The sequence below is a fragment of the Myotis yumanensis genome, unplaced genomic scaffold (genome assembly GCF_028538775.1).
Source record: "Myotis yumanensis isolate MYYU_CA2020_CCGP unplaced genomic scaffold, mMyoYum1.0.hap1 SCAF_7, whole genome shotgun sequence".
In the NCBI taxonomy this organism is placed as follows: Eukaryota; Metazoa; Chordata; class Mammalia; order Chiroptera; family Vespertilionidae; genus Myotis; species Myotis yumanensis.
The window spans coordinates 16,663,273-16,689,998 of NW_027223758.1; the positions used below are offsets into that span (position 1 = coordinate 16,663,273).

Genomic DNA, 26,726 nt, shown 5'->3' on the forward strand with positions numbered 1-26,726 from the left:
CTGGACGGGCCGTGCTCAACGGCTCTGCCACAGGATGCTGTAAGGAGGACGGATTCTTAAACAACACAATCTCAACACATGAAGCGATCACGCAGCAAGAGGAAAGAGGGTAAGTTTAATATCTAGTGAGCGGCACTGTTTTAAAAAAAATGTTTTAGGCAGAAGTAAAAAAAAAAATGACTATTTAAAGGTTTCTAGCTCAGTTTGTGAGTGAGGTTTAATTCATCTGTGAGAGCTGTTCTTCAGTTTTATACGGTGCTATGCAGCACTCAGATTCCTATCTCTAATCTCTATCATCTCTCTCTATCTCTATCTATCTCTATCTCTATCATCTCTCTCTATCTCTATCTCTCTCTCTCTCTCTCTCTCTCTCTCTCTCCTACCTCTGCCCCAAGGGCACACATCTTCACTAGGAAGCCCAGAGAACAGTCTGAAAGGCCTGGCCGGTGGGGAAGAAGGAAGAAGGCCTGCATAGCACATCAGGAGCCTGCTCCAGAGCCTGGTTGAATCAGTGGGAGGAAGTGTTGAGATTTCAATGCCTTCTCTCCAACAGTGATTGTTATCTAAATGGGTCCAAGGGGTTGTCCCTCTTCCTGTGCCAGGCTCCTCGGGTGATGGGGGGGGGGGGGCAGCCTCTGTGGGGAGCACCTGTTGTTTGGAGAGCTGGGGTGGGCTCACAGGAGAGGAGAGATCACCATGATGCCACCCCTCCCCTCCCCCCACATGAACACACAGTGCCTCCCTCTGCTGCCAGGAGGGGGAGCAGCACACATGAGAAAGTCACGAGTTCCATTTGTGTGCCCACAAGCCTCCATCACAGCAGGGGACTGCTGCCATGACCCCCTCCAGCGGGAGTATGTGGACGGTAGCCCCACCCACTGGGATTCGTGTACTATTATGAAATAACTCCTGGCTTGAGCCTGCACACTAAAGCAAAAGCACCGAGTACGCCAATTCTGAAGCAGTTTCGTTAGCCGATATCCTGTGAAAGGGTCACACCCTTGCCCTGACCTTCCATCTGTCAGTAATTAATCTAAGTATTTCCCAGAGATCCAGCTGTTACAGTTCATGTTCTGGAAATGACTGTCAGGGGTGGAGAATCAAGGAAGAACCCCAAGAAGGCCTGCTCATTTCTTTCCAAGTTGTGTCAGTTGCTGCACTTGATCAATCACCCTGCCCCCGTCTACCGCGCCTTGTGAGAGAGACGAAGAGATAGGCCGAGGGAGCGTGCCAGGCGCAACAGCTCTCCCGAGGGTGTGATGCAAGCTGACAGTCTGAATGCAACTGTGAAATGAAGAAATAGCGAACAATGAAGGAAGAAAAACAAAAGCAATTCAGCAGATGCATGTCATTTTTACTCTTTCGTGTGGGTCAGTTTTTCTTGTTAATTATATCACCTATTCTTTCCTTATATTGATAATTACATAATTACACGAAACAGATGGGTGACAGAATGCACCCAGATGGCAAGAACGTAAACAGGCTTACAAATTGCTTACTCTTGAGCACAGTAGAAGGAATTATTTAATAATACATAGATTTCTATACTCTACACATCTGTGAAGCAGAGCCTTCAAAATAGCAGTGGCTCTGTCATTGTTCCTTAAACAGATACACTGCCTTCCCTAGGAGTTCCTGGGAGGCCGACTGCCATCCAGGTAAAATAGTTAATGTTTCTTTTTCCAAACATTCGGGCACCTGAAATCCTAAGCTCTTGTCTGAGTTCACGGGGTTTTCTTTCTTTGTTAAAAACAGAAATGTCCACTTCAGGGGGAGGTACAACCCCCCAGAGCCCTAGTTCTGCTTTGAGCAAGGATGCAAGGTTGAAAGAAAGGGGGGTGATTTAAAAACACACCTTGAAATGTTTTAATTGCATCCGATGGGCTTCTTGCCTGAAATTCTTTTTTTTTTTTTTTTTAAACTGTGAAATAAAAGCCAAAGCGTCAATGCTGGGTGTGTGCCTGGTGGAGGAGGGCTTTCCCCCAGGGGCAGGGGCAGGGGCAGGGGCAGGCTAGGTTTTGGACGGGTCTGAAGGAAGAGGAAATCGCTCCTTCCTCCTACCCTCGCACCAGCCCTGTGCCCCATCACAGCAGGCTTCCACTTACATGGCCCTTACCCAAGAGGTGTCCTCGACCCCGGTCCTTCACTCTCCATCCCCTCCAGGGCCTTCTTGCCGCCACTTGGCGTGGAGCATCCTTGTCTGTCTGTCCATTGTCAGACATCCCCATCAGAACACAGGTGCCCGGGCAGCAGCGATCTGTCCACTTTTGTTAACCACCGCAGCCCTAGTGCCAAGAATGGGGCCCATCGCACGATCGACATCCAACAAATACTGATAGAACAAATGACATACATTCAGTCTCCTTCTCGAGCTTCCTCACCAGGAACCGGCCCTGGGCCATGGTGGAGGCAGGATCTGGGGCCCAGGAGCCTGTTCACACAGGGGCAGGGGGTGATCCATGACAGGCAGGTCCAAACCATGGTTGGTACGCGAGTTCTGGACAAAGAACAGAACGCCTGGATGGATGATGAGGTCAGGACGAGAAGCAGGCCCAGGGAGGGACAACCCCACTTGGCTTTTGGCAGAGCAGCCTAATGGGAGGCATGGTGAGGAGCAGAAAATTACAGAATCGGGCTCTTGCCACCCATTGCATCTGGGAGTCGATTGTGTGTAGATGTATGTGAAATGCAGACGTTGAGCACTTCTCCAGGGCCATTTTTGGATGGTGACTGTGCATACTCTGTGTGTGTGTGTGTGTGTGTGTGTGTGTGTGAGAGAGAGAGAGAGAGAGAGAGAGAGAGAGAGAGATTCATCAGAAGCATTTGAGAAGACTAGGGTTTGAAACCTATGTGGTTTATCAATGACCATAGGTGGTTTGGGGGAATTGATTAGCTAATTCTTGTCTATATAATAAAAGCCTAAATAACCGTTATGGCAGAATGACCAGAACGACCAGTTGCAATGATGCACACTGACCACCATGGGGCAGACGCTCAATGCAGGAGCTGCCCCCTGGTGGTCAGTGTGCTCCTACAGCAGGAGTGCTCTCAGCCAGAAGCCGGGCTCACGGCTGGCAAGCACAGTGGCAGTAGCGGGAGCCTCTCCTGCCTCCGTGGCAGTGCTAAGGAGCAGCAAGCCAAGTAGTAAGGAGCAACGAGCAGGCGGGCAGTAAGGAGTGAGGGGTCTGGACTGCGAGAGGCCAGGACCCCTCTCAGGCCAAGCTGAGGGACCCCCCTATCCTCCCAGTGCACGAATTTCCTGCACCAGGCCTCTAGTAAAGAATATATAACAGTGCCTTTCATGTATAACACTTAACACATGTTAACTATTATTATTATTTCTCCTGACTTTGCTTGTTCATAGTTTTAGCATTTTTTATCTGAAAAGAACTGTAATGAGACTAACTGAATTAGTAATAATGCATTGTTATGTTTTATTTTGCAAAGGCAACAATATTCAGAAAAAAAATAGAAATTCCCTCTAATACTAGCACTACAGCAGAACTGTGTGTGTATATATTTCCTTCCTGTTTTCATCATATACATACAAATTTCTATACAGTTGAAATAAATCCATAGTCAAATAACAACATAAAAAAAAGCATCTGATTACTCAGGGCCTGGGGATTCTTTTGGAACTTGGGCTTGGTGTATTGTAACCCCATGTGCCCTCCAATGGGGGGAGGGGGCATGCAGAGGGTGGGGCATGGCGGGAGGGGGAAGAGAAGCCAGAACACGACTCCATCTCTGTTTATGCTCAAGGGAACCTGGATGTCAGTGTGACTGCCCTGAGTGGGGTTAAGGGTTCTTGGGCCTTAAGGCAGTATCCTCTCCCACAGAGCAGAACACAGAGGGAGAGGGGATGGCGGGAATATCCCACTGAGGATGGGAGGTAGGCGTCTCCACCTGAAAAGACAGCAGGCGAGCAGGGTCAAAAGTTTGGCGGGGCCAAGGGCATGGAGTCAGTCCAAACACCCAAACTCCTTCAGCCTCTGGCATCTGCTCCTGCCTTTGAGGCAAATCAGATCACCCAGGTGTGTACTGTCGAGGTGTCTGTCTCTCTCTATTGGTGAGATGTACGGAGTGGTGAGGTGTTAGAAGTCACTGGTGGGGGACCACTAGCCACTGTCCTACCCACACATTGTGACCCAAGACCCAGAGTATGAGGAACGAGGCTGTGTAGTAAACAGATTAAAAGTTGTCAACTGGATATACTTCCAGGGGACACGATCAGAACGTGTGTGTGACCTGCTCACAGATTACAACTTGTGACACATAATCCCCAGTTCAGTTTTCTAAATCAGCGATGACCTCTGGTTTCATGGGAGCGCCATGCTGAGGATGGTGCACGGTGGGGACGGTGGGTGGTTCTGTCCGGCAGGCTTCACTATGGGGACCGGGAAGTGCTCCCTGAGACCGGCTCCCTGGGAGCACGGCTCCTTTTGGTTAGATACATAAACTACCATAAAACCTCGGTTGTAACAACTACCATGGTGATCATTTCAATGCAATGAATGGCATTAAAACAAACAGAACCAGGGCATGATTGAAGAGCGCAAGAGGTGGGAGCAGGGGCACCGCGTGTCATTTAGGTTTATTACCCTGGGTCTCAACCACCCGAGTGGCGCAGACCTGCCTGCACTGCGGCTGAGTCATGTTTGATATCTCAAACAAGAAGCAATAAAAAACTTTTATGGTCCCACGCTATTTCCATCTCTTATTTATTCTTTCTTTTCCCTGTTTTTAAGCCATCCTTTTTGTTTTCTTCTTGCTTATTAAGTTGGTTACTATGGAGATCATGACATCAGTAATCTTGATTAAGCTTAATGGTCTTGAGGCAACATAGGTTTTTATACTTCCTTAAAGTGGTTCGGCCCCAGAGAACAGCAACATGAGGACTGAGGGCTTCATGCTGCTTCTCTAATGGGGGCAACACACGGTGGGGGTGGAGGCGGGTGGGGGGTAAGCCCTGCCCCAGGCCAGCTGGCCCAAGGGGGGGGGGGCAGAAGCCGCTCCTGCAGAGAGTGACACTCCACTTTCCAAGGCCCCCATTGAACCCTTCGCCTCAGAAACACAAATGCCATTTCCCTTTAGATTGGTAAGCATGCAAATAATGACAACAACTAAGCACATACGGCTTTATGGACATTACTAAATTGTGGAAGACTTTTAATCCACCTGAGACCAATCTGAATGTAAAAGCGCTAGGTCCTTGGGGGTGTGTTTTTCCCCCTTAGTCTTTCCCATCTACCAAGAAAGCATATTCTACTTTTTTTTTTTGTCTTAATCATCTGAGGATATTTTCCCATTGATTTTTAGAGAGAGGGAAAGAGGGGGGGAGAGAAACATTGATGTGAGAGAGACACATCAATTAGTTGCCTCCTGCACATGTCCTGACCGTGGCTAGGGACTGAGCCTGCAACGGAGGTGCGTGCCCTTGACTGGAATCAAACCCGGTGACCCTTCAGTACGTGGACCGATGCTCTATCCACTGAGCCAAACTGGCTAGGGCATGTTGTACTTCTTAAAGCTAGAATTCATTAACATATATAACATCTAAAAGCTTCCATAAAAAGACCTAAAGACTTATACTACTTTATAATAATGTGCATTTATTGATGTAAAACCACTTCATAATGGACAGAGCTGTGTCTATCATTCCTCCACGGGCCGGAGGGAGTGGGCCAGCCCCACAAAGGGCCTTCTTGGTCTGCAGTCTGTTTATATTACTTTTTATAATCATAGCGGGGTTACATAAGGGACTTGAGCGCCGTGGATTTTAGTATCCACAGGGGGCCTGGAAGAATCCCCCACAGATACCGAGGGACCGCTGTAGTATTAAGTGAAAATAAAGTTTCAAAACACTATGTACATATGACCCCGCATTAAACTGCATATATGTTTTTTCCCCACAAAAACAGCATCTAGATATAAAAACACCAAAATAGTAAATAGGTAATCTATAGTTAGAAGATTACAGATTTTATGGATTTTTTTCTCTATTGTTTATTCCCCTAAAATTTCTACCATAAATATGGAGCGCTTTTGTAACGACATTTTTGTAATTAAGGGGGAAAGATGGGACTTCCCTGGTCAGCATCTGCAGCTCCGCTTGTTCCCTTTGTCACTGTATATCCCCAGCTACTTTAAAACACACAGAGCAAAGCCTCCTGCGGGGGCTGCCAGGCCTTGCCTCCCTGAAGGCGGATCTGAAGAAGCCACTTAGCTGCGAAGGCCAGCTCCTGCCCAGGAGCTCAGGTCCACCGGGCGCTGGCTGGGCTGCGCTTCCCAAGCAGGCAGCTGATGCGTGGGGCACTTCTGGGCCTCTGCGGCATCATTACCCTGGCTCTGCAGGGAACAGAGGCATTTTTCCCCTCCTGCTGGGTTGTGCGAGAACCCATCAGCATCCTGGAATGCCTCAGGATTTCTTTTCTGTTGGAAGCTGTGGTAGCTCTTTTTAGGAGCAATACCACGACTCAGAGTGGACTGAAACAAAGGACTCACCACTGGTGGCTTGCAAACCCAGAAAGCCTTCCATTTCACCCCCGGGGTTTGGGTGGGTGTTTTCTTTGTGGCTAATCCTTCCTCAAAGTCCATGCAAGTCCCCAGAAGGGTGATGCAGAAAAGATAAGAGCAGGGAAGGTTTTGTTTTAGAAAATGGGAAAGAACTGAAGCTTTTATCAGTAGTGTGCCATCACATATGTGTGCAAAGCTCTGAGTGATGGGGAAGCGCTACTCCTGAAATCGAAAGGAATCAGCTGCACGACCAGCACTTCGCTGCAAGCAGGAATGCTGGGCTGATCTAAGCATGACGGAATACAGAATGGTGCAGCCACTTTGGAAAAGGGTTTGGTACTTCCTCACAGAGTTAAACATAGAGTCACCATATAATTCAGCAACCTACTCCTGCCTACGTCCCCAAGAGAAAGGAAAATGTTGCTGTGGCCATTCATGCAAAGGTTTTTGCACAGGTTTTTATATGGATAAAAATTTATGTGGCTATTTAACCACATAAAAACCTGTGCATGAATGTTCACAGCAACATTATTTATAGTAACCAAATAGTGGAAACTAGTCAAATGTCCACCAACCAATAAAATGTAGTTTATCCACATAACAGAATATTATTCAGCAGTAAAAATACTACAGAACAGACGAACCTTAAAAACACGCTGAGTAAAAGAGCCCAGAAACATAATACCACATATTGCATACTTCCACTTATACAAAGTGTCCAGAAGAGGCAAATTTATAGAAATAAAAAGTAAATGAGTCATTGCTTAGGGATGGAAGTAGGGCTATAAGGTGTGACTGCCAATGGCCTTCTTTTTTGGGTGACAAAAATGGTCTCAAATTAGATAGTGGTGATGGTTGCCCAACTCTGAAGATACTAAACAACAACAACAAAAAACAACCCACAATAAATTATACAATTTAAATGGGTGAATTATATGATATATGACTTATATGTCAATAAAGCTGTTAAAGAGAAAGAGAGAGATGAGCAGGGAGGGAGGGAGGATGGGAGGAAGGAGAGATATTATCCTATAATATCTATTCTAGAAAATGAGAATAAGATGTAGGATTGATTTTTGACAATACAGAGAGGATAAGACATAACTCTACTTTTTAAAGTATATATATTTTTATTAATTTCATAAAGGAAGAGAGAGAGAGAAAGATAGAAACATCAATGATGAGAGAGAACCATTGATTGGCTGCCCCACTGGGGATCAAGGTCGCAACCCAGCATGTGCCCTGACTGGGAATCGAATCATGACCTCCTGGTTCATAGGTCGATGCTCAACCACTGAGCCATGCCAGCCAGGCGAGAAATAACTTTACTTTTCACAATTTCTTGTCTTGGCACACCCTAAAGACTTCATTTTGTTACTCTATCGCAGCCCAATTCTAAACAGTGCCAAGGCCTGTCAATCATGCCACTAGTGCACATCCTACCCATCCCCACCTCCCAACTAAACCTTCAGTCTCACGTCCTGGACAATTACTTGAGCACTTTATGACAATACCACGAAGCCATGCACAACAAGGAATGGAACCTTGAGAAATTCATAGTGTCATCTACATATGGGATCATAATTTTCCCCTCCTTTCCCAGCAGCCACCACTGTCCTTGTGGAAGGTTTGCCAGAACAAGCAGATGCAACAAAGAGAGAAGGCAGATGGCCTGGATCAGCCGGTGTCCAACTGACCCCAGCACACCAGCCTGGACTGTGTGTCTGCTCCTCTGGCCGAGCCCAGCCAGGGTGAGGATCAAACCCGAGAGTGAATGGCTCAGCCAAAAGGGAAGTCCAAACTGCTGTGGGGGAAAGCCAGCTATCGGTGGGTCACCTTTTGATTAAGCAGCTGGTGCCAAAGATCTGGGAGATTCCAAAAGGTCGTCTTCCTTTTCTGTGGCTCGGTCTTCCTACCATAATTCAGGATATAAGCACTTTCACTCTGTGCATAAGACAGTGCATATACAGTGGTTGAAGGTATGAAATTTGGCATCCAACTGCCTGGATTTGAGGTGTGGTCACTGAATTAGCCTTTGCACATGTCATTTGCTCTCCCTCCTGCAAACCTGTTTTCTTTATGTACATTGAGGATGATAGTAGCAGTAACTATTTAAAGTGCTGATATGAGGATTAAAATGAGATAATTCATTTATGGGAATGTCTTTAGCAAGAGCTAAATATATTAGTCGTAGTAGTAGTAGTTGTTGTTGTTGTTTCTTACTCTATAATCTTTCTAACAGGGAGGAATTATAATAATAATGAGAATCCACAGATTTATAACTCATTCTGATGTAAACATATATACCACATATAGTACTGAAGTAGATAGTGTTCAGAGAATTGGAAAGAAATGACTATAGACCTTGTACTGTGTGTTTGGAGAAAAAACAAGAGCTCACGAAGGGATTTATATAAATTATTCTAAGGATTCACCATAAATCAGAGAAAATGCATTTCCCATAGGTAGCTTAAATGTGTAGGAAATGGCTGAGTCATGGCTTGAAAATGAAAACTTGACTCATGGTGGGGATTGAAAGTGGGTTAATTTCATTTCAAGAAAATAGCATCACGGCCACATAAATAACGATCCGTGCATATACGATGCTGAAAAACAGGGTTTATCTTTTTAGAAACTTCTACTAAGGAGATACTACAAGGCTAATTTAAACACACACGCACATGTGCACACAAACTTGCGCCCCAACCGCAAGTACAACCAGGAGAAGCCTAAGTGAAAGTTTCCAAGTTTAAGGAAGAGGTGGGAAACAATTAAGCTGGGGAAAATCTAGCAGGTGCTGGAAGGATAATGCAATTTCCCAGCGCAGCAGATGTACAAGTGAAACAGTATCCAGTACAGTCTATCAGATGGTAATTATAGCTGGACTGGGTAAGAACAGCCAAGATGAAAAGGGGCAATTCAAAGGGTAACTGAATGCCAGCGAGTGACATCTTCCCGAGAGATCACATACCAGAAAAAGCGGCCCAGCACTTAGCTGTAAGAGGGGGTGCGTATTGGGGGTTGGGGGTGGGTGGGTGGGTTGTAAATAAGCCGTCATTTTTCTTTGGAAAAAGGATAAAGGAGAAATGGAGGCCTTAAAGAATTCATTAGTGGGGATTGAAACAGACCATCTCTAATAAGCAACCATAAAGGAAATGACAGCAGTCACCGAGTGTGCTCTGCAAGTATGATTCCTAAAATGATTCTGTCGTCTGAAAGATGAGGGATTGATTCGGCCACAAAATTTTTTGAAGGAGAGGGAGAGAGAGATGTGCACGCTGTCATTCTATGAACACCGAAAACCAAAACGAAGAACTAACGTGATGAAAAAGTGGATGATTGGAAGCATCTATTGATACGGATACTGAAGCAAGAACAGGAGCTGTTTTAAGTTCCAGGCAGATTTTCTGGTGTTTAATATCACAAGTCAGAGTCACGTCAAATCCCAGTGCTGGGAAGGGACCGGTGTTGGGGACCAAACTCATTCACTCCAGAAAGACTCTGTAGCATGGGTCCCACCCCAGGGCGCCAGGCCTCCTGCGTCTGGCTCTCACCGCTGTGGGCCAGGCAGCGCTCTCCCGCCTCAGGGTTGAGGACCTGAGCAGTCCCATCTTAATACTGACACTAGAGTGTAAACTCCTTGAGGGCAAGGGCGGGTAGCAGTCATTTCTGCATCCCAGTAGCAGGGCAGGAAGGAGGAAAGCAAGCTTGCTCACAGACCCGCCCCAAAGTAAGTGTGGGTCCACTTGTTTCGGCCTTTGATTAGCATGGCCTTTCCATCCCTTCAGCCAGGTTCTGAGTGTCTCCCTAGATCACAGTTCTCATACAAGTGGGCCACACTGATTTATTTAGTAAAGAATTGCCATTGGAATAATTCTCAGAATGTAAATGCAAAGGCCAGGAAAGCCCATTCAAGCTAAGAAATGACTCTTTCAGGCCCATCCCACGGGGTTCTGGTCTTAGTTGGAAAAAGAGCCCTCTCTCTTGTCCAGGCATCTATCCTGATTGACCATGGAGATATGATGATGACTCTTTGGGGCCTACCTCTGTCATGTGTGATGAAAATCATTTACATGTTTTCCAGGTCCTTTCTTACGGCCTGACATGAGGCAGGCTGTCAATTAATAGAAACAATGGGGAAGATATTGTGGCAGGAACACCTATCGTCCAAACCAGGCAGAAAGGACCAGGGCCTAGGGGTGGGAGGGACTATCCTTCCTGCCACGCGGTAATGAATTTCAATCACTGCTGGCCTGTGCCAGATTCAAATTGGCAACCCACGGAGATGAAACGCTTTCTATCCCATTACTCATGCCTGGAGGGATCTGTTTCCTGGAAGACTGGCTTCTCAGGTAAAAGGGAGGGGATGAACGGTCACTCTGAGGTTGTTTAAATCGGATAAAAGGTATGAGCGATGAGTGCCCAGCGAGAGAAATATGCAGACATGGAGGGGGAGCTAAGGGGCCATCTGAATCTCCATGCTCTGGGGGAGGGGATATAAAACGTAAAGGTCAGAAGCCCAGAATTCATCTAGTAAGGAAACTGCTTAAGCTCACTTAGTTCAAGGCTGCAATACTATTTGCTCTGCTAAAGAAAAAAAAAAAACCAGTGCACTCAGGACTGTATAGAAAGTCCTAAAAAATTCCATTGGGGTCATTTCTTCTCTGATTATCAGCCTAAAACATGAAATCTACCTAAAATGCTAAGAAGAAAACTTTTAAATAATATAATGTAGTATTTTAACCTTTGAACATCTAGGCCCCATCACATGTGGATTATGCTCTTGATAATCCTTTCATCAAACTTTCAAGATTTCTGAAATTTTTACTAAATCTAAATCTTTAACCAAAACCTTCTGAAGAATGAATACAACAAGTAGCAGTAAAAGTGCTTCTTAAAAGGCCAGACTTCACCAATACAATGAACAACGCAGCGCAACGTAACAGGTACCGAGCATCAGCTCGACCCGCGGGTAAGCGGTGGCCTTTCTGGACCAGGGATTTCAACAACCTGTCCTCTGCTCTGTCCTGAAATAAGCCGGGGCTCCGGGGGGCACAGAACACTTACATGACCACAGAAAAGGTTGTTAAATGTGAGCAACGATTTCATTCATTCCACTGGGGAAGTAACGACAGGACTGTTTTGAATGAAACACCATGTGTTCTCTGGCTATCTCCCACCGGAAGCTCCAGCTCACCTCAACGTTGTCAGACTGCCAGGCTCTGGAGGTTTGGAGGTGGGGCTGGGGGGCGAAGAGGCGCCCGGTGCTCAGAAGAACAGCGCTCTTGCTATCCAGGCAACAGCTCCGTACCCCGCCCTCGGGCCCAGCCCTGCCACTCCTGTCATCAGCGGACTGTTCTGGCCCAGTCACATGTTCTGAAGGTGTCTGTCTCGGCAGTGGCCGCAGAAGGGTAGCGTCTCTCCTCCTCACCTGATCTGACACAGCAGCTGCATTATCTTAAATGCAGCCCCTTCATGACTGATACACGCTGTTTCAGTGGCAGGTACAGATGAAGCCACCCGCCCTGACCCCGAAGCTCTCTTTGCACCACACATGTGGCCTTAGCTCTCATTCCAAAAGACTTGTTTCCAGGACCTCCACACACAGATGGGTCACCCGGTGGTGCTCCCGGAGGTCCTCCGGACGGGCGTGCACTCCTCTCTCCAGCGTGGACAGAGCGTGAGCTTCCAGGCTGCGGCCCTGCTACCTGACACACACCTTGGATCCTGGATGGAATGATGTGCCCGGGGATTGCTTCAAAATGATCCGGGAGGGCGGGGAAGTGGGTGCGGGTGTAGAAGATCCAAAATCGGCCCAGAGTTGAAAATTGTTAAGCGGGTTGCTGAGTACCTGGTCGTTTCAGTGCCATTCAACATGTGGTCTGAGACAGGTGCCTGTTGCAAACTATCACTGGTCTGTGAAGATGTAAGTGTAGAGGCTGAGAGAAGCATCCAGAAGCTTTCATAGCAACTGAACAGAGCAGTTCTATGTCTGTTAAAGCTAGCGATAAAATAAGCAAGCTTGAACTTTTGTCTGTTTTTAAATCTCATTTTCCAAGGAACTCCCTTGAAGAAATGAGCCAAATGGAACTCACTTTTCACAAAGCTATCAGACAACGCCTCTCAGCGCAGACAGAAGCCCCCTTTATAGGCGGCCCCCTACCTCTGTACGCTTTACATTTCCTACGTACAGAGTTGGGAGGGGGAGGAATTGCTATTTGTGTTTAGTCTCTACTCCAATATAAATGTAGAACAGTGGTCGGCAAACTGCGGCTCGTGAGACACACGCGGCTCTTTGGCCCGTTGACTGTGGCCACGAAGTTTCAATCGCACTGTACATGCGCGCCCACACGTGGTATTTTGTGGAAGAGCCACACTCAAGGGGCCGCAGTTTTGCCTACCCACTGATTTAGAACTTGTCAGAAAATAAATATAAATTTACCTTTTACAAATATACATGTCGATGTCGGACTGAAAACAGCCTGGGTCACAGTGGGCAGCTGCCTCTGGGATGGGTCTTGGTGGGGGACCCCGCCAGGCACCCACAGTAAAGTGGGGGCAGGGCAGGGGTGCGCTCCTGCAGCGCTGGGGTTGTCGCGAGCTGCTTATTTTAGCACACCCAGCTCTGATGAGCAAGCTCTTGGCTCAACGTTTGGAGAGTTTAAACTCTCCACTTTCCTTTTTCTATCTCTCACATGGACAACTGTCAGCCCACTGAGGGATTTTTTGAAACTTAGTTAAGTGGAAGTGTATTATTCCAACACTACAAGCCTACGTATAAGTCAGCCTGACAACACCATGCGCGTGGCTGTGTGTACATATACATGCCTGTGTGTACACGTACATGCCCGTGTGTACACATACATGCCCCTGTGTACATACACATGCCCACTTCCGTTTAAAGCGAATTGGGTTTTATTTCTGTGCCTGTTCTTGTTCTGGGGCCGTTCATTCCACGGCCAAGCCTCCGAGCCACCCCAGAGCAGCGAATACATTCCTGTCAGTCATCCTGGCTCCCAGCAGAGGAGCTCACAAACCCAGCTTAGGACTCAGACCCAAACACCTTAGGTGCAGCCCGCTCCATTTTCTCCCTTAGCCTTGTCTGAATTGTGAACGGCCACTTGTGCCTTGCAAGCAACACAGGATGGAAAGGGGGCTCTGCTTTTGCGCAAGGGGAAAGAAAACAGAGCTCAGCTGGGGGGCTGGCTCCCGGCCACCTGTCCTGAGACACAGCAGAGCCTGTGAGGGGCCATGGGGTGAAGGGAGGGGGGAGGCTCCTGTCTCAGGCTTTACTGCGAAATGACCACCGGAGGGAAGGACTGCAGGGGAGCCTCTGCAGGGCACCCCAGGGAGGGCACGCGCGCCAGGCTGCCTGTAATTAAGAAGCAGCCTGCTCCCGAGAAGACGGTGCTGCCACCCCATCTGCCACGCCCGCCGGAGCTGGCACCGCGCCTCCTGCCTGCTGCCGCCGCCGGCTACCCACCGGTTCCTTGGAGACCTCCTTTGATGGAGCGTTGATGCCAAGCTTTTCCAGAGGATAGACAATCTGTCGTCGTGGTCGCACGGGAACCAAGTAATGAAGGGCGGACGTCAGGGAGTGGGCGTAGGAGCTCTGGAACTGCAAGACAGCAATCTCCACTTAGGGGAGGAAATGTCAGAGCCTCGCAGCACAGATGCCTGCGCGTGGCTTCCCAAACACACAGCCCCGCACGCACGCGGCCAAATCGGAGGGGGAAAGACCCAGCAAATAAACAAACACGCTCGCCGAGCAGAGGAATGAATTGCGGATAATGCCTGACACTAATGAAGATAATTACGAGAGTAATTACATTACTCTCTCTGTGGGAATGACAGATAAACAAGTGGTTTGGTTGATGGGATTTTCAGTACAAGTATTTTCCCCAGGAGGATATATTCTTCTCCACAGTGAACATGAATCAGCTTCATTTGACCCCATTAAGCTGTGTTATCTGCGTCCTGTTAACCTTTGTGTGTGGCGCAGAGAGAAAAATGTCATCTGAGGGCAACCGGGCGCAGATGTGAAAATCCTCCTGTTTGTGAGAGCACAGCCCCTTCCCTCGGCCTCTGGTGATAAAATCCGTGTTTTGAAATAAAATGATGAAGCTGGGGAGTGCGGGGTAGGTGGGGGAATTGGAGCGTGTTATTTTGATTTAAATTAATACTAAAGTATGACTCAAATGTATGGTTACTGAAATGAACTATGATAAAGCGTGTTTCAGGAGAATGCTTTAAATATAAACTTTACTCAATTTTTAAAACTTGGCAGAGAAAACTGAACATGGTGATCTTTCTTCCTTTCACATCTATGAATTCTTAGGGATTTTGGTGAAATTAATTCAGCGCTTCAAGCATTTAAACCTCAAGAGTTTAAACTGTGAAACCCACATTTTTTTAAATATATATTTTATTGATTTTTTCACAGAGAGGAAGGGAGAGGGATAGAGAGTTAGAAACATCGATGAAACAGAAACATCGATCAGCTGCCTCCTGCACACTCCCTACTGGGAATGTGCCTGCAACCAAGGTACATGCCCTTGAGCAGAATCGAACTTGGGACCTTTCAGTCTGCAGGCCGACGCTCTATCCACTGAGCCAAACCAGCCAGGGCCCCACATTTTTTTTACTGTCTGAAGTTTTACATACGTCTCCCTTTTCCCTGATTGACACCCCCCTCTCCCCAGCCATTCCCACCCGGGCAAGCCTCCACCGCCCCAGTGTCTGTGTCCATTGGTTATGCTAAAATGCATGCATACAAGTCCTTTTGAAACCAACATTTTAAAAGATATATCGATTGTATTTCAGCTGGAAAATAGAGATAATAAAACTAAATTGTAGGTGTAGTTTAATAAATAAGCAGGTTTACCTGTGACTTACTTGCTATTCTAAAATGCCCCCAGGCATTTCTAAAAGCTTCTAGCAGGATTTCTAAAATCCTTCTCCATAGAATCTCACAGCCTGACTTTACCCACTGAACACAGACTCAGGAGCTCCCAGCCAGAGCTCTGTCCATGTCCAGGGAGATCTCTCAGTCCATGTCTGGGCAGGACGGGATGGAGGAAACCATCTTCATAACGTGAGCCCAGAGCTCATTCTCACTTCTGTCACCTGGGGACTCATTTACAGCAGAATCTGAAAATCCTGACCTGAATTGTTTGGTACTACTTCTTACACTTGTTTAAATGTATATGTGTGAGTTGCCCGGAAGTGCAGACTGAGGAAATCTGTTCCCAACTGTTTCTGTGCCCCATATGAAACAGTGCGTAGCATATTCCGAATCTATGTAAATACACGAGCATTCAATAGAATGTCCAAGATGCTGTTTGTATTATGGATGCAAAAGAACTTTCTACCAGCTTGGCACCGGCATGCAACGTGATGAGTAAAAACTAAGAGTTTAATATCACAACCCGAAGGTCACCAAATTGGCAACTGGCCGACAGCAAACTAAAAAGAAATTGTGCAGGACCAGGATCTTCCAGCAAAACTGTTACCTTCCCATCTCATTAAGCTCAAATCTAGGGCATTCACACTGATGCAGTGCTGCATTGTGACCAAAAAAATAACATAAAAAAATCATCACTAACACATGTTCTGTATCCCAATAAAACTCTTTTCCACATTTTTCCTTCTTTCTTTCCCATTCCCTTTGTACTTCTCTAAAAGGCTTTTGTTATGTGACTGTACTCCTACACTTTAGAGTGTTTTTAAGTTTAATGTATAAGACCATTTAAAAAATGCTTAGCTCACTTGTAGAAATACGGTAACATCAGAACTACCAGGCAGAGCGTGAGAAAGTTTTCGGTCATAAATGGGACCCGGGACAGTTTCTACCTAGTCTGGAGGTGGGATCTCGTCACCTCTCAAGCTGAGGACCAGGGCTGCCAGTGACGGAGGAACAGCACGCAGGAAACAACACCTGGGAAATCCAGCTTGAAGAGGCCCGTCCCTGAGGAGCAACCAGGACACTGTAGTGAGTGTGTACGTACGTGTGTGTGTGTGTGTGTGTGTGTGTGCGCGCGCTCGCACATATACAGGGTGGGACAAAAGTAGGTTTATAGTTGTGAGTACGTGGAATACAGAGTTTATTCTTGTATTATTTTTTATTGTACGATCTTCCATAGGAACAACTGTAAACCGACTCTTGCCCACCCTGTATGTGAGACTCAACGAGGCACTTTGAACAGACAGAGGAACATCTCTGCCTTCATGGAAAAAGGTAACATGTTAGCTAGCGAAAAGTGCCATGAAGAAGGCTAAAGCAGGATAAATGAGCGCGAGACGAAGAGCTTGCTCTCTGCGCACGCACACGGACATACTGTCTACACAGCAGGTATGTGTTCATTAGAAAAGCATCAGCTATGTAAGTGTAACAAGTAGGGTGCCGAGTTATAAGGGTACTTGCTAGGGACAGGTTAAGTCAGCATCACGCATCTCCACCTACCCATTCCTTTTATGCGGTGATTATGGTGCTTATTTGAATGCTGTGACTGCACATCAGTCTCACAGGACTGAGCTGACTCTTTCTATGGGTTCGTCACTCAAATGCTCTTTGCCTGAAGGACACGATGGGATCATTCTGGCTTTTCCCTAGTGCATCATAAGGAATGGTTTGGTTTTCATGCCCCTCCGAGCACTGCTGCATCGTTTTCAGTGTCTGTTTTGTCAACGTGGAAAAGCCAATAAATTGTTCGACTAGTTATATTGGTTGTGATTGTTCCAGAAATTCAAACCCTGAACCTTCACTGTGGTGGAAGGGCCAAACTCAGTCTGGCCACTGGGATTCAGAGCCTCGCTATAATCCAAGTCCACCGAGCGAGGCCGGAACAGAAGACGGCACGCAGCACCGAGGGCACTGTAAGCGCTGACCCGCGGGAAACGCGAGTGACCGCGCCTCTCACCTTGCCCTCCCGGGAAGCCGGGTAGATGGGGTAGTAGAGACAGGACTTGTGTCCCAGGCGGAAGATCTCCTTCAGGAAGAACTTGGTGTAGTGCCGGAAGATGGGGTTGATGGCGAAGTGGAACAGGTGCGCGTGCTCCTGGCGCTGGTGGTGGCTGAAGTAGATGAAGTCTTCGATGTTGTAATGAGACCGGATGTACTCTATATCCTGTGACGGGGCGAGGGCAGGACAGGTGAGCATGTGTTAAACAGTCGGCATGCGTTTGGTGATCAATACATTTTAAAAAGTTGTCTAGGTACCATAGTAAGAAATATGTTTTTCTCCTCTGATTTACTACTTCATCCTCCTTGCTAATTTTTAAGAATTAAAAATTCTGTCTCACGAAAGCCATTGTCCTGATGGCTTGTCTCTGAGGCTGCCTAGCTGTGGACTTGTTCCTCACAGAGAGCCTAGTGACCAGGTGGCGGGACGGCAGCTCTTCACCGCGGATGGGCAAAGGGGGCATGAGCTGGTCAGCACGACCGACCACGCATGTGCAGATGTCAGGAGCAGGACAAGCCCCCACCTGCATCCGCTGGACTCGTTACTGTTCCCGTCACATGTTAATGTGGAAACGAGCCACCCCACAAGTCACACACTTTGATTGGCACATGTGGCTGGGTGGGCCTACGATAAAACTGTGAGGCTGGACCTCATCCATCGGCATTCCTTAAACTTTTTATCTCTCTGTGATACAGTCACACGCCACTTAACAACTGGGATACACTCTTGAGAAATGCGTCGCTAGGTGGTCTTGTCATGCGAACATCATAAAGTGCGGGTACACAAAACGTAGATGATACATCGCTACCTACATAGGCTGTATGGTATAGCCTGTTGCTCCTAGGCCACGAACCTGTATTGCATGTCACTGTACAAAACAGCACAAGATTAAATCAAGAACAAGAGAAAATGATGGCATCCAGAGACTCAGTAAACCCGAGATGTCTAAGATGGCATACTGTTTTACAGCAGACTTTCTTTTATTTTTGTTAATCCTCCCCAGAGGATATTTTCCCACTGATTTTTAGAGAGAGGGCGGAAGGGCAGGGGAGAGGTAGAGAGAGAGAGAGAAAAGTCGATGTGAGAGAGATACATCGAATGACTGCCTTCCGCATGCGTCTGGACCAGGATATCCAGTCTGCAACGGAGGTACGTGGCCCTGGTGGGAAACAACAGTCTGCAGGCCAAACGCTCTATCCACTGAGCCAAACCCACTGGGGCCAGGCTTTTCTAAGTAGAAAGAATACATTTTAAAGTAACAATGAAAAGTATAGCACATATGTAACCCAGCAACATAGTTATTTATCACCATTACCAAGTGTTACGTCCTGCATGTAACTGCATGTGCTACACTTTTATATGACTGGTAGATTTGTTTACACCAGCATCGCCACAAAAATGGGAGTGAGCACTGCATTGGGCTATGACATTAGGACGGCCCTGACGGTGATAGGAATTTGTCAGCTCTATTATACCCTTATGGAACCACTGTCCCATATGCGGTCTGTCATGGACGTTGTTATGTGGCACATGACTGTATAATATATTTTTTTAATTTTCAAATTGATTTTTAGAGATAGAGGAAGGGAGAGAAAAAGGGAAACATCGATGTAAGAGAGAAACATTGATCGATTGTCTCCTGCACTCGCCCTGACCAGGGATCAAACCTGCAACCTGGGTATGTGCTTTGACCAGGAATCAAATCTGCCAGGTTTTAGTGGACGGGACGACACTCCAACCACCCGTATACCTTTTTACACTGTGGAAGGTCATTTAAAGGACCGGCGAGTGTTCACTTGTGAAAGGAAATACCGCACACACAGCTCCTACTTCTTTTGGGCTGGGCAAAAACCAGGGCACGTGGCTCGCTCATGACAGCAGTGCACACACTTGATATGCAGGAAAAATCAAACCGCGTGCAGACTGAAAAGCACCTACTTATATTTCGTCTTACTTCTCACAGTAAAAATGTCCTAAAGGCACACTTTCAAGAAGAGGAGTTGGCCCGGATGGCATGGCTCAATGATTGAGCATTGACCTATGAACCAGGAGGTCACAGTTCAATTCTTAGTCAGGGCACATGCCCGGGTTGCAGGTTTGATTCTCAGTGTGGGGCATGCAGGCGGTAGCTGAACAATAATTCTCTCTCATCATTGATGTTTCTGTCTCTCTCTCCCTCTCCCTTCCTCTCTGAAATCAATAAAAAATTTCTTTTTAAAGAAGAAGAATTGAAAAATGCAAGGAACTTTATTTATGCTGTGATTGGCAAGGCTGACACTAGAAAATCCTGGAAAACTGTGAGGGTTGTGTCTAAGCTCCTCAAGGTTCCTTGTCTTTCCAGCACACGCACACACACACATGCATGCACTCACGCACACGCACACACACAGACACACACACACATGCACACACACAAACACACACACGCACACGCATAAAACGGGGTTTGGGGTAACGAGGCCAGTGTGGTATCCAAGGGCAATTCTGGCAATGTCTGACCTTTCTGTCTGCAGTGACCCTATACCTGCCTTTACACTTAACATGTTTTACTTAATTATCAAGGAGGCATCCCTCATTATAAAATAAAATGAGTAATAAGTGTAGGGCTGAGAAATCGGTAAAAACCAAAAACAAAGAACCAATAGAGGTTATTAGCTCAAAACAGCAGATGGGCCATGTGCATCTAATTTTCTTCCCATCCCAAATCCCTTACACTTAAACAAAAAATTATTTCTAAAATAATGAGGGGGAGTGATGAAGAGACAAAAGGGTAAGGCAGTTTCACCGTAGAAGGAAACATACGAAGTTCTCTACCGCTAGGTGAACCCTTCCTACCTTGGTCCTTGCCTGCTGCCGCCAGTACCACCACCAAGCCCCACAAGAGGAAGCCAGACGACTGATGCCCCTCCCAGTGAGACAGGGGGTGGGCAGGCCTCCAATGACTGGAGAGAGGCAATGGAGACAACTGTCAAGCATACCCATGCCAGACAGCCATACTGGTAATCTGATCTGTCATTCATGACATGAACAGACTTTGGAGGAAAACTGACAAATGCAAAAGACCAGAATAGGGAAACATACAACTTACACTCCAGAGAAAACAGAGGTTATTTAGGGAACAGAAGAGAATTTTAAAAAAAAAAAAAAAAGCTACTCAGTGTCCTCAGAGATACCACAAAGGATCTTGAACGTAACATAACAAACAAGCGGCTACAAAAAAGAAACAAGAGACTTGGAAGTTAAATATACGAACCCTGAAATTAAAATTCCAATAGGGGGCCTGGATAATAGAATAGACGTGACTGAAGACTGAATTAGGGATCTAGAAGACAAAGTAAAGAAATCTAGACAAATGTACAAGAGATTAACAAATATGAGAAGAAAGTTAAAAGATAGTAAAGGATCAATTAAAAAAATCCAATATCCATCTAAAAAGGAATCCAAGAAGAGGAGAATAGAGAAAATGAAAGGGAAGAAACAGTTAATAAAATCATAGAAGAAAGATGTTCCCAAGTTCAAAAAAGGCATAAGACACTTCTTGGTAAAATTTCACAAATTCAGGTATAAAAAAAAAAAACATAGAAGAAAACATACCAAAGAGAGAGAGAAAACAAACACATATACATTTATTTATATCAGTGACCTTGGACACTGAAAGACAATGAGAGTAAAAACATCAACATTCTGATGAGAAATAATTTGTGTAAGAATTCTATACACATCCTGGCTGGTGTTTCTCAGTGGTTAGAGTGTCGGCCCACACACCAAGGGTCACAGGTTGGATTCCCGGTCAAGGGGACATACCGTGTTTTCAGGTTCAATCCTCAACCCTGCTTGGGGCTTGTGCGGGAGGCAAACAATCAATGTGTCTCTCTCACATTGATGTTTCTCTCTCTCTCCCCCTCCTCCCCTCCCTCCAAGGCTCTCTATAATTCAATGGAAAAAAATATCCTTGGGTGAGGATTAACAACAACAAAAAGAATTCTATACACACGCGAATAAATATTCAAGGGTGAGGACAAAATAAAAGCTTCTTGTATATGTATGTACTCAGAGACACTACCTACCACCCTCTCTAAAGGAATTACTCAAAGACATATTGAATCAAAAGAGAAATGAATCTAAGGATAAGGAAAGTTTGAATACATTAAAGGAATAAAGCCATATGAACATCTCCATAAATGCCAAAAACACATTTGATAAAATTCAACACTCACTCACAATAAAAACTTTCAGTAAGCTAGAAATGGGAGAGAGCTGCCTTGCCTTGATTAACAACATCTCCCAGTAACTATAGCAAATATTTCACTAAATGGGGGGAAATGCAGAATCATTCCCATTAAAATAAGAAACACCACAAAAGTACCCATTATAAACACTACTATGCAATGCTACTCTAAACATACAATAAAACTGGGGGGGAAATAAGGTGCAAACATTTTTAAAAGAAGGCGTGGCGGATGCTGCGTTTCAAAGTTGGCCATGACGGTATCCCCCGTCCCTCACGCTATCTACAGAGAGAAGTTGTCACATCACGAGTTGGAGTCCATTTCTCCATCCCTGGAATCTGAGCCTGTCCTGGGACTGCTCTGACCAGTAGAATGATGGTAGAAGTTATGATGCGTCAGAAAAGAATCAGTGGAAAAGCTCTCAGAGCTAATAAGAGCCTTCAAAAAGCTGGTTGTATACAAGAATACAAAATTAGTAGTTTTCCCACATATCAAAATAAACATTTTGAAAGTACATTGAAAACAGTGTGTCTATCCACAATACCCAGAAAAATAAAAAATAAAAAACATGTAGAAATAAATCATAAATGTCCAGGATTGTGTTGGAGAGGGTCCCAGCAGGAAACAGATGGTATGTTCAAATGAGCATAACTGGAGTTTAACAAAGGGACCATTTACAAGGAGGGGGCAGGATACAGAGAAACCAGTAGCGACGATGTAGCAGCAACTGCAAGCTATTACCACTCTCATGAGAGGTACTAGTTGCTGGAATCCCGTAAGAGTCATGGAGAAGAGGCTGCCTTGAAAAGATGAGGGAGTTCAGCAGAGAGACCAGCCCGAGGCAGCCCAATCTCACTTTCCTCCCTTCCTCTCCTCAGGGTTCACCATTGGTCAAACCTAACTGGAGCCAAAGGATAAAGCATCCATAATGCTGCCCATCAGGTTAGGCTTCCTGGGACAGAACAAGCTAGAGAAAGGCAGGGAGTGAACCTGCAGGGGTATACAGAGTATCCAACACATACAGCCTGTATGAACAAAGCCACAAAAGTTTTCTGAGGCCCTAGGTAGTCTGGCTCAGTGGCTGCTAGAGCAACAGCCTCCGGACTGAAGGGTCCCAGGTTTGATTCCAGTCAAGGGCACATGCCTGGGTTGCGGCCTGGATCCCCAGTCAGGAGCGTGAAGGAGGCAGCCGATCAGTGATTCTCTCTCATCATTGATGTTTCTTTCTCTCTCTCTCTCTCTCTCCCTTTCACTCTGAAATCAATAAAAAATATATATCAAAAAGTTTTCCAAAGAACCCAAAAGAATTCAACCACCACCACAACAAAAATAGAGAAAGCTATGTTCCTACAAGAAGCACCTCAATATTTTATTTGTCAATTCTTCCTAAATTGTTCTATAAAATCTACATAAATATAAATAGATTCATAGTAAGTATTACAAGGTTTATCTGGAAGAGAAAATATCAAAGTAAAACCATTAACATTTAGGAGAAAAGACAAATGAGAGAAGACTCCCCCACCGGATAGCAAAGCACAGAATAATGCAATAGATACCAACAAATAAATCCATGGAACAGAATAGAGAGTAAAAATAGATGCAGGCACATGGAAACTTAATAATGTAAAGGCAGCATTTTAAATCAGTAGGGCAAGAATGAACTACCAAGCAGTAAGTACTTTGGAGTAATTGACTGTACACTTGGAAAACATAAATTCAGATGTCCACTTGACAAAACACGCGCTCGCACGTGCGCGCACTCACGCACACAACACAGCATGTAAACAAGTGTGAGGAAAAATGTTGGGAGAGACAAATGCCTAACTCTCAATAGTAGTAATTCTTCAGGAAGAGCAGTGGGATTCTTTTTTGCTGGTGGTGGAAGATTATGTGAATTTTTAGAATGTGAATGTGTTCATGTACTCTTTGTAATTTTTTAAACACTTTTGAACTGAAAAAATGGAAATTTAAGAGGCTATCAAGTGGGAGGCGAGGAATAAGAGGTATTCATATTAAATAAGAAAAAAGGAACTTCAAAAGAGGTATTGTGTGCTACCTCATGAAATAAAGAGGCACAATCAAGGAAATTAAAACCCAGTCCGCAATTTACCATTTCGTCTCTGATCACTGCAATGCCAACTATTTGTTTTGCCACATCAGCTACGAATGCCCGCAGTGGTGTTCCACCCTGAAAAGATGAACATATTTTTAAGACCCTTGAAAATATGGCCGTCAATGTTTCTGAAGGCAGTCAATAGTAGGTTTGAACCATGATCACACAATGGTCAGAACCACAATCTACCACCACCTACCTTTGGGCCGTGTAGCAAGTTACATGGCCGCCCTGTGTTCATTTCATCTTCACTCAACCCTATAGGTATTATCATTACTAGTATATCTACCTCATTTAGGAGAAAAGAGGTTTGAGAGGCTGAGTAACTTGCCAAGCTCTCCCGCTAGTAAAGAATGACTACGATTCAAATGGCATTCCCTGGACTCAGAATCTTTCTTTAGCTCTACGTCAGCGGTTCTTGAATATTGTGACCTCTGGTCCCCTATGCCCTGAGGACCCCAGAGAGCTTTGGTTTATATGCATATGTCACTGTTTTCTGTATGAGTAATTAAAACTGAGACCATTTTGAATTTTTGTTTAGCCTATTAGTTGAAACAATTTTTTTAATTTGACAAAAATATTTATAGAACAAGAAGTAGCATTGTTTCATATTTTTGCAACTCTCTGACGTCTGGCTGAAAGGAAGACAGTTGGAATCTCATATCTGCTTCCGCATTCAATATGTTACAACATGTTATTTTGGTTGAAATACATGAAAAAAAAAATAACTATCTTCACAAAGATACATAGTTGGGAAAGGGAGAAGTATTTAAATAATCTTTGCAGATAATTATGGATATTCTTTTTTGATGCTCCACCCGAACTCAACAAGTCGTAGTGTTTTAAAGAGTAAAATCTTTAAATGTGGAATCTGAAACCCTATCAATGAACTTTGTGTGTACTACTACCTTAACACTCATTGGTCCACTTTACACTTTGAATGATTCTTTTATATCTACTCATGATTTTGTAGCATCATGTACTGTTTATCTAGAAAATACTGGTTCACACCAAGCTCATTCAGATTTTCCACATGTTGACCTATTTCATTACAAAATATCAAAACATCACATTTGGTATCATCTCCACCAGGCTTATCAGAAAAAGTCTGTTAAGTACTGGGAAGCTGTCAAAGTGACAATGGCAGATACTGATTTTTCAAAATTCAAATTTTTTCTTGAAAGCTTGAATTTTAACACAGGGGACAAGTGTTGTCAGCTGTTTTCTTGGAGTGACAAGCTCACCTTTTTTAAAAGAAAATGTTTGCCAACTACCTGAGACTGAATAACCGTATTGTGTCTGCTAATTGTTCCTTCAAGTACAAATGGTGTTCTGTGAAAATGCCGGCCAGGCCAGCATGCAACTCAGGCTATTGCAGAACTGCCTTTCCCTTGAAACAGCCAACAAACTTCAGTCTGCAGCCGAAGAGCTGTGTGAGCACTTCCCATTTCCCAAACAGAACACTAAAAATACATGTACCCAAGGATTAGGACTTAATAAAGTTAATGGTTTTTACTGTTTCAAGTGAAACTGACTTTCTCTGGGTGTTTTTTGGGGGAGTGGTTTTTTTTTTTTTAACTGACATGTCTATTGAGATAGATGTAGACTCACAAGCAGTTGTTTAAGAAAAATACAGAGAGATTCCTTTTACACTTTGCCCAGTATGCCCTACTGGGAACATTTTGCAAAATACTAGTATAATACAACAAGCAGGGAACACACACTGATGCGACTGTGTGTGTGTGTTAAGTTCTACCCAATTGTATCCCCTGTATAGGTTCATGCATGTACCACCACAGTCCTGGGGGCCACCAGTGAGGAAAACAGCCTCACTTCCTTAAACCTCAGTTTCCTTCTCTTTCTCTTCTTGCTGCCATCTGCTAACACCACGTTGCTCCCCACCACACAATTCTCCCATGGAGGTCCAAGGAAATTTCAGGTTGACCCTCCATGGATCACAATAGTCCCATAATATGACGAAAAGGAAGCCAACCTGGTAATAGCAGGTACTTACAGGGTCTCTGTGAGCCTCAAAGTATTGCCTTAAATCGTCCAATATGTGTCTACTGAGTTTGAGGCTACTGACGAGATTTTCAATACCAGGAGAATCCAATAAATTGGCTAGTCTTATCTTAATCGTCCTAGGTAAAGAGAAATACATTTTTTTTAGGTTAAAGTACCAAACATGTATTCTCCCCCAAATGGACACAGAATTATAACATATTTATGTAAGACGACAGCAGTAAATTATCTTTATATGACATTGGGGTTTGATTAATTATAAAAGTAACTCTTTCACTGTAAGAAACCTGGAAAACACATGAACAAAAAAGTGCAAAGAATAAGGTGAAAATAACTTATAATGTCATTAACCAGAGACCACACAAAGTTACCCTTTAAATTCATAGAATTAAAAATGTTCAGCACCATGCTTTATTTCATATGTAATTCATACACAAAGCCAAATTCTTCTTCAGATTTTTTAAGTGTGTTAAGATCTTAATAAATTACATTGAACCTGGGCTGGCTTCATGAGTCTTAATTGGTTTTTTTTTTTTTTTTTGTATTGTTTTGTTAATTCTCACTCAACGGTATTTTTTCCATTGATTTTTAGAGAGCATGAGAGGGAGAAATGATGAAGCCCTTGCTTGCTGGGTCTTGAAAATTCACCCACTTCACAAGAGTTTGTCTCACCCTAACCGGTTTGGCTCAGTGGATAGAGCATCAGCCTTCGGACTCAAGGGTCCCAGGTGTGATTCCGGTCAAGGGCATGTACCTTGGTTGTGGGCACATCCCCAGTAGGGAGTGTGCAGGAGGCAGTTGATTAATGTTTCTCTCTCATCCATGTTTCTAACTCTCTATCCCTCTCCCTTCCTCTCTGTAAAAAATCAATAAAAAATACCTTTA

General features: G+C 45.0%; 1 protein-coding gene across 4 annotated transcripts in view; it reads right to left on the bottom strand.

Moving 5' to 3' along the window:
• The window catches only part of CFAP61 (cilia and flagella associated protein 61), a 244,904-nt gene that overhangs the window by 133,674 nt on the left and 84,504 nt on the right, over positions 1-26,726 (bottom strand). For 3 of the 4 annotated variants that reach the window (XM_070419826.1, XM_070419830.1, XM_070419828.1), the window contains 4 exons: positions 25,834-25,960; positions 23,817-23,894; positions 17,436-17,642; positions 14,000-14,134 (listed from right to left, as the gene is read on the bottom strand). In XM_070419826.1, coding sequence (XP_070275927.1) covers positions 14,000-14,134; positions 17,436-17,642; positions 23,817-23,894; positions 25,834-25,960 — 547 coding nt within the window. The remainder of the gene's footprint in view (positions 1-13,999; positions 14,135-17,435; positions 17,643-23,816; positions 23,895-25,833; positions 25,961-26,726) is intronic. The other variant, XM_070419827.1, reaches the window with a different exon arrangement.